This window comes from Miniopterus schreibersii, assembly GCF_964146895.1.
Source record: "Miniopterus schreibersii genome assembly, chromosome: 2".
In the NCBI taxonomy this organism is placed as follows: domain Eukaryota; kingdom Metazoa; phylum Chordata; class Mammalia; order Chiroptera; family Miniopteridae; genus Miniopterus; species Miniopterus schreibersii.
In genome coordinates, this window is record NC_138102.1 from 125,989,997 (window position 1) to 126,002,765 (window position 12,769).

At 36.3% G+C, this 12,769-nt stretch overlaps 1 protein-coding gene across 1 annotated transcript in view; it reads right to left on the reverse strand.

Moving 5' to 3' along the window:
* Positions 1-12,769, reverse strand: part of TRHDE (thyrotropin releasing hormone degrading enzyme) — a gene marked incomplete at its 5' end in the record, with an annotated part of 326,090 nt that overhangs the window by 85,739 nt on the left and 227,582 nt on the right. The window contains one exon of the mRNA XM_081130892.1: positions 8,476-8,541. Coding sequence (XP_080987018.1) covers positions 8,476-8,541 — 66 coding nt within the window. The remainder of the gene's footprint in view (positions 1-8,475; positions 8,542-12,769) is intronic.

Below are 12,769 nucleotides of genomic sequence, written 5' to 3' on the forward strand. Positions count from 1 at the left end.
AAGACTTTTTAGTTAATGCCATGTAGTCAGAGTGGTCAGTTTACAACATTTAATTCAAAGGCAAAATTATAAGGATTCAATCTGTGGATGTATATAAGCAAATTAATCAAAATGGATGAATAAAAGTAATTTCTCTCTCAGAAATATGAAAAGTTCTGCTCTTCAATATTTAAAAGTACTTTTTCAAAAATTAGAGATAATATTCTTCTCACATCCATAAACTCTTTTCTTAAAATTAACATTTTTTCCCTCTATAATATGCTCATTAATTTTAGCTGTGTAGTTAGGTCTTAAATAAAGTAAATGTTAATGACGTTGAAAATCATGACTAAACACCAGCAATGAGAACATTATTTTTCATACAGGGTGGGGCAAAAGTAGGTTTACAGTTGTTTGTATAGAAAATAATACAATAATAAATAATAATACAAGGGTAAATTCTGTGTTCTGCATACTCACAGCTGTAAACCTACTTTTGCCCCCCACTGTACAGTATTGAGTGATCACAGCAAATTATCAAAGTGTTAACCTTTTCTACCTATAGCGTATCTAAAACTGCACAGAGCTTTAAGTGAAACGTGGAGAGATTTGAGCAGAAACTGCCGATGGTCATTTCAGATTAAGCATTATTCAGCTACCATCTGGATGAAAACAATACTCTCTCTTCGGAAAGGAAATTAACTTTGACACAGCGCCTCTGTTCCTCTATTATTTTCTGACTTTTCATTTATCTGGAAGCCTACATGCAAGGGGTGATCACCCTCTCACGAACGTAAGCCAGCAGTTATCAAATAAAAATCCTGCGTATACATGTTAATATATAACTTCTCATTGGAACACAGGTTATTGAGTATGTTGTTGCTACTAATAATCCCTATGGCTTTGTGCCTGTCATTACCTTCAGGCTATCAGAATTTTATGAGCACAAACCAATAATAATGATATTTCCCTTTTGCTTTTTATCCACACCTCATTGCCTTACATTGATTTGCATAAGCAATTTTCACTCTGATAATTGGAGCCAAACATCTTGTTGTAGGTTACCTTATGGAAAGAGCAGTTAAATATTAATCAAGAGAAATCTTTCTTTATTCAACCATATTTTAGATGATATGAACTACCCTAATTGGCTGAGCAGAAAGGTGACTCATTTTCTGACATGGATTTCAGGACTTGAGTTTATATCAAGTTTAACAAAGATCTTTCTTCACAATTTCAATTCCCGGGTGTTGAGTCGTAACAACATGAAGGATGATACTGCTAAGCTCAAGTCATTAAGACCATATTGTTTTGTTTGAAAAGAAAAAGCAATAGCACTATGTACTAATTATTTTTAATAGCTACTGAGCCAATCAATATTAGCTGAGGATTTCATAATTATAGTTTTATTCTTTTATTTCCAGAAAAAAAGTCAGAGGAAAACAATGCAACTAGGGAGATTATAATAAGCAAAAACGAAATAAGGTCAAAATAAGGTATAAAAGTCTATCTGAAAGAATCATTACATGAATTACTTACCTTAAAAACAAAAGTATAATACTTACATGAGGATTTGAGCTATTGGAACTTAAGGTCTAGAGACATAGCTGCATGGAGCAAGCAGACGAACAGATCTCAGAGGGAAGGGGGGGTGGAGGGGAGAGGAAGAGATTAACCAAAGAACTTGTACGCATGTATGCATAACCCACGGACACGGACAACACTGTGGGGAAGGCCTAGGCTGGGGTGGGGCTGGGTGGAGAGGAGAGTAAAAGGGGGGGGACATCTGTGATAGTGTCAACAATATAAAATAAATTCTAAAAACAAAAGTAGATCCTAACTTATGGATCATATGCATAAGGATTGTTACATATGGGTGAAACTTAATGTATATGCACTTACTAAGAACTCTAGGATATGAAAGATGTAAGAATTGTTGAAAAATGCTTTGGAATGGACAGTTTTTACTGAAGAGGGAATTTAAAGGAAGCATTTATTTATAGGAGCAAGGGAAATTCCAGGGAGATGTATAAAATAATCAAGAACTTCTAGAGACAAAAAAAAAACAAGGAGAGCAAAATTGCAGGATATTTCTATTCCAGGAACCATATAGGAAATGAAAGTCAACAGCAATATTGGGCATGAAAGATTGTCTAAGTGGAAAAGAGGGAGAAATGAGGTTCCACTGCATAGACCCCATCCCAGTGTCCTGCCAGAAAGCAATCTACTTCTGCTTGTGGTATTATAATATGAAAATCACATTCAAACAGAGTATTATTAAACAGGCGTGAAGCCCCCCAAGTGATCTTGCCAGCTTTTGTGTGTGTTTTTTACAGGATGACCTGGGAAGGAATTTGGGAATATTTATGCCACAGACAAATCTGAGGTGATCAAAGTAAAAATTATAATATGTATAAAAAGGGTAACTTGAGCCTGTATACAAGAGGGAGTTACTGGTTACTGCTGAACTGCCTATTGCATTTCATGTCCACTCTTAAGTCCTTACAATGAATGTATTATGTATTTGTGGGGTGTTTTTTTTTCATCATCTTTACTCACTGGAATCATTGCTAGGAGAAAATCTTGGACTGGAAAAATCACATAAGCTTACTCTCCAGATGTCCTATGTATAACTGGTCTTAAATTAAAAGCAATTTAGGCAAACTGCTGCTTAGATTTTCCTCCCTGCATTTGCCATATCCCATGAGAATGAGACCACCTGGAGGTGAGGAAGGTAGAATGAACAGCCAACAGTTGTGATTATAAAACCGAATCTTTGAAATTCTTTAGTTTATAAAAAGCAAAATTGTTATTTACAATAGTAAGTTTCCTGTCTTTTTTTCTTTGGTTCCTTATTTTGGAAGAGTAATAACTAAAAAATTAAAAATTTTAGACATATTACTGGTACTGATTCGCCCTGAGAGTACTAAATCAACTCATTCTTTCAAAGATGAAACTGGGGATTATAGACCACAGGAAACTGAGCTGTGGTTAGAAAATAAGTGAATTATGGTCACTGATTGTTTGATTTTAATTTCTCCCATCATAAATTCTTACAAAACTACTGCAATCAGATGAAAACATCTGCTCTAGTTACAAAGTATTGCATGGTCTTAATACAAATATTATGAAAGAGATAAATAAGGTATTAATACATTTTAAATCTCCATGTGTTAATATGACAACCTACAAAAATAATACACTATGATTTAATCAATAGAACAAAGAAATTGACAGATTAAGTGTGTTAAATTGCCTGTTAGCAATTCATCACCATTCCCACTGTGTTGTACACTGCTGTGCATTGCATGGGCTGGAAGCTTCACTTACTGGAATCCTTTGAAAGTTAGGTCCAAGTTTAAGTTCTGCATGAAAAGCACACATAAAAGCTATGGAAAGCATGAAAGAAGAGAGTCATCATTGCTCAAGTAACAATGAGCAGGCATGTGGACATTGGCAGAGGTCAAGGTAAGCTGTGCCCTACCAGGTTTCCAGGTGCACTGCAGGCAGCTGGGATATGGACATCAGTTCCCTGTGATCCTTAAATTTCTTGATTTCCTAAAGTTTAGCAGTGGCTTTCCTGACCTTTACTCCTCTAGTCCTCCCAACAGATTTAGAAACATCATATACTCTGTGTTAAATACCTTTCTGCCTGATGTACCTAGCGTGGTTTTGATTCTTCTACTGTGACATTTACCAGGAGTGGTATATTCCAGGAAACATACCCTCAAAGATGGAAATCTACAATTGTTTGCCTGCCTTCATCAAATTTAAATGAGATAATAGCATTGACAATGGGTAATAAAATTCTGGCAATCTATGGTTTTCAAGGCCAGGACAGATTCTTAAATTATCATTTATAGTTGCCTAAATTGAAGAATAAGCTTTGAAAAAACAAATGACTTTTTCAATAGAACATTACAGGAGAATAGAGAATTACAAAATCTGCAACAAAAATAGTCATTTCTGACAAGACTGGAGAGATTACAAAAATACTATAATCTCAGTCATTTAAATTCTGAGCTGAAGGTATTGGCAGGGAATCAGAGATTGTCTCTGACTATACTAAAAGAGTCTTGTATCTCCTTTAAACTTAGAATCAATAAAACTGAAAAGCAAAGTAAGGTTTGGAATTCTGAGTGGTAAAATCACAACTCCAGTGAATTCCACGGCTTCATTCGGTCTCTTATGTGAAAATAGTGCATTGATTGAGAAAGTGTGGGACACTGAGAATTGGAACGGGGACTTTTAAAGTCTAGATTCCACTGAGTTTCCCTTCAAAAGCAGCTCTTCTTGCCACTGAAAAAGTCAGTTAGCCCTTCAGTCCCCTGCAATGACACTCATCAAGGGGGATTGGTCCGATTCTCCTCTGGACCAGCCTCCAACCACCTCAGCGCAGTCAGATCCATTAGCAGAGCCAGTTTCAGCAGATTTCAGGAACACAAGTTCCAGAAATTCTGACTTTAGTAAGGACAACATATATAATGAAAATCAACAAGAAACTTCAGAAAGAAAGTCCTTAGAAATTGCCATGGAAAATAACAGTAGTTTAATAAAAAACATGTAAAGTATCCAGAGCAAAATATCAAAGTGTAACAAAATAGGAAAGGCAACTAAAAAGCAAAGGGAATAGAAGTTGTTTCTTAATAAGGGCAAAAGAAACATATTACCAGCAAAAACTCTCAGTAAAAATAAGTGCTGGTTTGGCTGGACTAGTTATAGTGCTATAGCTGATCCTTGAATAATGTGAGGGTTAAGGGCGCTGACTCCCTTGCAGTCAAAATCCATGTATAAATTTTGACTCCCCCAAAACTTAGTCATACCTCAGTAACCATGGGAGTGGTTCCAGGCCCTTGTGGAGGCCAAAAATCTACAGATGCTCAAGTCCCCTATATATGTTATGGATCAACGCATACAGTCGACCCTCCGCATCTGCGGACTACCAGCCATGGATGGAAACAGTACAGGTATTTTTTTTAACCTGCATATAAAATGACACCCCCCCCCCAATTCAAACCTGTCTCATTCGGGGGTCAACTGAATATATATATTGAATACCATATAGCCCTAATGTTCAGATGATTAACTGAAGATTCAAGAACAAGGAATCACTCCCTTTTGCATATCTAAGTTACAAACTTTCCCATCAAATTAAAACAGCTTTCCAAAGTTAAAGTATCAAACCCAAATTATCTAACTAGTAAAATGTATCAAATAAATCTTAGATTCAGAGAAGGTGGGAAAATCTTAGAGCATTTTGTCCAACTCTTGCATTTTAAAGTCAGAGGCCAAGAAAGGTTTAAGTGACTTGTAGAAAAGATGCCATTAATTAGACACAGAAATTAGAGTCACTTCTCCCTACTCATTCCATTGTCTCATGCTTCCCCAAATATGCCTGTTATTGTTTGGGGAAATGGATTACTTAGATAGTAGATATGTACAGTTTTCAAAAATATAAATGTTTTACAAACATAGTATTTACAAGTGGCATCAAACAAAGATTCAAGCTTGGTGGGCTCTATACTTCACTTTTAATTTAAACATCAAAACAGAAGCTAACTTATTAATTGTAGCCAGGATAAAACTTTCATGTACGTATATACTATTGCAAAGAAACATTGTGAGGAAATTTACTTAAAAACGATGCAGGGCTGAGTGATTTAAGCAGCACACAAAATTCAAGAAGTAAGAGGAATTAGGCAAAAGTCTATCCAGAAGACCAGACTAAGGGAAGTGTGATTATTCAGCATGAAACTGTTTTCTAGGCTTACTAACAGCTAACCCAATGGATTACATGGCTATTAGGAGCAAAACATTTTTATCAAAAAGTCTCTGAGCCCTTCGTACTGAGGAATACATGCGTGAGCTGGAACTTAAAGTATACTTTCCAATATAAATTATCAGAAAAGGTGGGAAAATGAAGTTTAATCTATACTGAGATACTTTTTAGGTTAAATATGAACATGTGAACTGACCCAGAAACTTCCCAGAAACCTTCTACTTTTCTATACTATGTTTTATTATATTTAATATATAAAAATATTACATTTGTAATTTACTTTATACCTATTTCTATTATTATGTATTTATTATTTATTATACATTACTTTTCTGTGGTTGTATTGGTAAAATAAAAATAAAAAAGTCTGCCTTGTTCCCAAAAGAGCATGAGTCAAAAGAATACAAAAGTTGTAAGATAACACAAATTTTAAAAAAGAAAGAACAAACAGTATTATTGTCCTCATGTGCAACATGAGGGCCAAGGACAGAGGACAGAGAAGATGAAGGAGGGGGAGGGAGAGGAGGAAGATTAATAATAATAATAAAGGAAATGGAAGGAAGGACAGAGGGAGAGAGGGAGGGAGGAAGAAAGGGAGAAAAAATATATTTTAAAAACTCATATCTGAAATTGTTTACACCTGTAACTCTAACCCTGGGTCTGCCTGCAAACATAAACTTCCATTTGTCAACATAGAAATAACCATGGTTAATGTAAAAACAATTAATAGATTTCCCAGCAGAGGTAAGCACTGACAGTCCAGATTAGCTCTTTCAAAAAGACTATGAACCAAGACTCCCCTAGGGCCCTGTGGATGGGAAATATATTCCTATCAACTCTGTGACCACTCAGCACCGTGACATAAAGTGTCTGTTCAGGAGGTCATTTCCAAAATGTATCCCATACATCTTCATGCACAAGAGATGATAATTTATCACCTAGACATGGGGATCTACTGTAAACGAATCCAAACTGCTGATGATACACTAAATCTGCTTGAGTGATGAGTGTAAATAAAGCGGCGAGGGGAGTACTGAAGGATACAGATCTATCTGATCGATGAGATGTCACAAGGCAAATGAAATGCGATGTTGACAAGCATAGAGTCCCTCGGTTGAAAATTAACCAAATCAAGCATCAGGTGCACAAGTAACACAGGCTTCGCATGAAAGTTCAGCATATGGGAGTCAGAGGGCCAAGAGCCTGTTTCAGATGAAACTGAACAGACTGGGGCAGTCGAACCGGGTGACTTAAAAATCGATGTATTTTGCATACCACAAAAAGCATGACAGGGTGAAGAAAAATGTTGCGAGACAATAATCCTCTCCAAATAATATATCTATACGTACTCAGCCTGCCAAACAAATCCATACACACGGGTGAGGAAAGGCAATAAGAATTGTATACAGAAAATGATTTCACATCAACTTGCTACCAGGAAATCCAATTCGATGTGTGTTGCCCTTATTAAAGCTTAGATGTTTGCTGGGACTGTCATGCACCAGCTTCAATGGGGAAAAACAACAGAGTAGGGATAAAGAAGGACATTCCTCCAGAAAGTTGATATTCATAGAGGGCACTCCTTGAGAAAAAAGATTTTCCCACCTATGTGATCAGAATAGAGGCTTTAGCACAGGCCTGTAGGTTCAACGAAACTCAGCTATTCTGAAGGTGTCCCTAATAGAAAGAGCTGATTAAAGTAAATTCCAACCTCTGCTGGAACAAATCTGTAAAGATATTTTCTAAGGAAAATTATTCTTCAAGAAATGTCTATTTGTTCCTTTGTTGTGTTAAGTATATATAGCTTTGTCATAACATATTTAACTCTTGCTTTGTATTTTATCTTTTAGTTTATTTTGGGTAAAGATAGAATTATATTACTAAAATATCACCTGATCCCATACGTAGTTTATTTAAATTTCAAAATGAAAAGCTTACTAAGAACAGATAAGATTGATTGCTCTCTCTGTCTTAGCATAATTGTATTTCAGGTGAACATCAATTTACTTTAAAGGACACTTCTAAGTAGCAGAATGCATCATAAATAATTCATCAATCACAGCTGCTAGGAACAGGATTTACTTCAACAGATTCAATGAAATAAAAGTTCTATTTTTCTGTTTGTGTTTGCTTTCAAGAGTTAAGAATCTCTTTTCTAAGAACCCACTCCTAGATTCCAAGTTTCATACTCTACACACACTATGATACAAATATTTCCTTTTCTCCTTTATTTAAAATATTGCATTTTCTAATTTCAAGACATTTAACTAGCTCTGAAACAAATGACAATCTATGCATATCAACAATAAAACAACAACAAAGAATGCACATGTATAAAAAATGGAATCAAGATTTTCTCAAATACATATTTTAGTGGTGCCAACATCATTTGTTTCGCTGCGTGTAAAATTTTAAGTGAAAGAAAAAAGCTGACTCAAAAAGTCTTTCGTAGATTACTTAGGATCTGATGGATTTGAAAATTACTTCAATTTAAAAATGTGTATTAAAGAGATTCTAAGTGGTACAGCAGTTCGAGTTTGGTCAGCTGATACAGTGAGTATCTTACCTCTTTCATTTGTCATATGGAAAGGTACTGCTTACCTTACTCATCCTAAAGTGTTCCATCAAGTTCAGCAACTTTTCAAGCTGTGAAAAATCTTTAAAATGAATATAAAGACAGGGAAAGGGTAAGAGAAAATAGGAAGCAGTTTACTTACTTGCAAACCCCTCTGAAATACTGAATGGCCCATAAAATTAGCCAGCATTCTAATTAAAGCAGCACCCTGCGGGAAAAGAGTATTTTTTAAAAAGAAAAGAATTTCAACCAAGTAACATGATTCTAAAGTTATTGTATATTAATTTAAAAAAAGTTTGATTCACTCATTCTATTTTAAAGTAGTTAAGAAATAAGAAAAGCATGATTTCAATATTCCTCTTACATGCAACAATTGCATTTTTTATTTTGTGAATTGAAAACCAATGATTCCAAAATAGAAATCTGCTGGCCAGGATATCTCAGGGCAATAAGAAGCTGTAATTCAGGAATAATAAAAATTTTATTAAGCACTATATATGGCAGAGTTAATAAAACATGGTTCTTGTACTTACAAGTTCATAATCCTGTAAGGGAGAACACCCATGTTAATAAATAATCACATTAAAATATAGCATTGGAGTAACGTAGTTACTTACTCTAACCCTGGCTCAACTAAGAATAGTCTAGCTGTAGAAGTGGAGAGTAGGGATACCAAGCGGTCAGACTGTTTGGTTTCAAATCTTGGCTCTGCCACCTACTCACCACATTCACTCAGGAAAAAAATATTTAAGCTCTGTGTTCCTCACTTTTCTCCTTTGCAAAGTGCAGGCAGTAACAGCCCCTATTTAATATAGTTTTTCTGAAGCTTAAACGAATTAATATATGCAAGGCAGTTAAAACATGGTCTGAAAAATAGTAACCATGATATGAGTGTTAGCTATCCATATTTTATCAAACTAATTATTTTTATTCCCTCTCCCTTTCTTTTAAGAGGCTGGCTACAGCCATCCATCCATATACAAGTAAAACATGTGATCGATATAAATATTTAAAGTAATAGAGGAAAATACTAATTTAAGAGTCTATCTCACCTTGAGAACAATTATTATATTGCAGAACAATATCGGTGCAAAAAGGTAGACATGTAATCAATATGGAACATTCCAAGTAATGATGGTTATGCCTGGGTGATCACAAATTCGCTTGCAAAATATAAATAAGCTTTCAAGAAAGTATTTCAATCTGCACAAAATTGTTTTTAACTATGGCCTGATGGATTATAAGCAGCAAACGTTTAAATATAAATAATAGCCTGGTTTTAGGGGGAAAATCCTTTCATGACTTACACATCGAATTCATATTCATTATAAATTTACACTCTCCAGTAACTCATTTCTTGCCAAGTGTCTCTTTTTTGTAAGAGAATCGTATCAACCACATATAGACTCATCCTGCCTGGGACTGAGCTGTGGCAGCCAAAGATTCGAGGAGGAATTTCCACTGTTACTAACATTGTTTCCCAGAATTCTGGGATTTTAATGCAATACTCAGGCTCCATGAATCATCATTAAAGAAATGTCATAAAAGATGTCAATCATCACCAAAATTGCTCCCAAAGTTGATATTCACAACTCAACAAATGATAAGATGGACAAGCCATAGAGTTCTGTGCCTTTTCTGAGATATTCCCCCCCATAGCTTCTACTCTTTGCTGTTTCTTTTGCTTTTGCCTCTTTATCTTCTGCATACTTGTATAGATTCCTAAGATGTAAGTATTTATGAATCAATCTGAAGACCAGATTACAATTCCCTTTAGAATTTACCAGCTCTGCCTCTTGAATTTCCTTCACAGGCCCTGCCCCCCCATAAATGCCCCCATCTACCATAGCCACCCCCAGGGTGGAAACAGTCAATTCTGCAGCAAAGCTACCCCTTGCCACTTGAGGAGTGAGATTTCGACTCTCAAGCAGTCATCTCCAACTTTCCTTCAGAACAGCACAGCCATCTTCAGATGATTTACGTATTTCCCTCCAGGTAATGATGACTTGGTCTCTTGTCGAGCTATAAAAACTATCAATTTAGCACTGACTAATAGCAAAAGAATCCTTTCTAATCATAAAGAATGTACCCATGTTTCCTGTTAGCAGAGTGCTAACAGGAAATAAAACCTAGGAATATATTCAACATATAAAAGTTATATATCACTGACTTCCCTATTATTACTATATTGTGTAATTTATTTTAAAAATATGATTGTGTTGCCCACTTGAACATTTTAAATTCTCCAGAGTAGCGTGCACGCTTCTATATTTAACTAGCCTTTTTTTTCCAAAGCTACGTTTTTAAAATCCTTATTTCATAAAACTTCATAGACAGATGGGCTTTCCAACTGTGATCTTTCAGCCAACATATACATGGCACCTACTGTGTGTGGCTTATAGCAGGGATCACACCTCTAATGCGGGCATAACTCATTGCAAATATTTTAGAAAAGCATAACATTGAATCCCCATTCATCAGTGTTTAAAACATGTTTTCACCAAGCAAATATTATGTACAATACTGTAACTTATACTCACTTATGATTCAAAATGCCATCCCCAATCAAACAAACTGGGTATTAGACAGCTTTATGGGAAATAGACTATTTCTAGAAGATTTTTATAATTTGAGACTTGCTCAAGAAAAGCCATCATTATATTTACTGTATTATGGTTCAGGGAGATATTAGGATGGAAACTACTACCTGAATTTTTTAGGGTTTCATAAAAAATATTCCACAAAAGTACACTTATTAACCCATATCTCACTTAGTAATTTTTATATTTGGAGCATCTTTTTCATATAAGTTCCTAGCTAAAATTTATTTTCTTTTACATTGTAATCGCTTTCATTCACGTCAGCCTCAAAGAGAGTAAACACCTCCAGAGAAAGGACTGTGCCCTATGACTCAGCACCCCAGCTCCCTGCGCAGGGCCCAGAGGTGCTCTGGATGAGAGAAAGAGAAATGAGCTGCATGCGTAGCAGGTACTTTGTATTCTTGAAGACTACGCGGCCGGATATACAGTTTATTACTTTATTGGTATACCTCGGTGATAAGTAATCACTTTAGAAGAGAGGGAGATTATTGCAACTAATTTATTCCTTGAACATGTGCTTATTGAGCAAGACAGAACGCTCCATATCCTGCAGAATATAAATAGGTGTGCCACAGCCTCTGTCCTCCAGGACCGCAAAACCTCGTGAGTGAGATGAGAGGACACAACACGCTACAAGATGAATTGCAAAGAAAAAAGTATTTGACTGGGCTTCAGAAAAGGGAGAGTTTATTCTACCTGGAAGGATCTAAATACTGGGCGCTCTGCTGGCCCTGGAAGGATGAGTGGATTCCATAAACAAAGGTAAACGGGGAGCATTTGCATGGAATGGCAGGAATGGTCTCTGCAGACTCAAGCAGGTGTGAAAGTGAAAAGCACAAGCAGACTTGGTCTGTTTGACTCACCACTAAAGGCCCAGTGCAAAAAAACAGCGTTAGTAGGTTCTCAATAAATAAGGAGCCACAATAATATAGGAGAGGCAGTCCTGAGGTTTTGTGAGCTGGAAAGAGTGGAACTAGGTTTTTTTACTCCAGTGAGAAGGTAATAAGGAGTCAAAAAATGTAGAAATGTGCAGAAAAGTCTAAGTCCTAGCAAAAATTATTAATGATGTACCTGTCATTTGTTAAACAACTACTACATGCCTTATTCACGTTATTGTAAGAAGAATACAGCCACTATTTTTATTGGTTAGATCAGAAAATTGAGGCTTAAATGGTTGTGTAACTTACCCAAATTAACACAAGTAGTAAATTATGGAGCCAGGATTAGAATTCCACTAGTATTTAACTCCAAAATCGGTAATCTTACTGAATTTGGATTACTTTCTTGTGGTCCCAAATCAAAATAGTTACACAATATTCTCCAGAAACCTTAAGCATAGCAAGAAGTTAGAAAAAGAAAGGAAATCCCTAGAGTTATCCAGAGCTTGGAATCAGCAGATGTTCCCAGGAGATGGTGAAGAGAAACCTAATTCAATGAGACACAGTTGACATAGCCGACCAATGTGTCCAGGGTTGGCGATGCAATAGAAGACATAAGTTGGCTGGCACAATACAACCTGTTGATGGACTAGGAGGCATAAAGCTAGTTGAGAGCAGGTTCAGTAAGAACACAGGACGAGCAAAGTTGAAAACAGTGAGATTTTTATCAGACGCTGTTCGAGGATGTGGCGGCGGTGAAAATGCAGCGCTCAGGTTTCCTCTCGCTGCCCCTCTGCATCCACCACCCTGCAGGCCGCACTTTCCTCAGTCCACTCCCAGACAGTGACTGAGCACGACAGTGAAACGAAGATCGGCCCCTTCCAGGGAGATGGGGGACTCCTCTAATGGAGAACCTGGGCTTCAGGACCCCCCGTCGGTCTGGAAGGGTGTTTCTTGC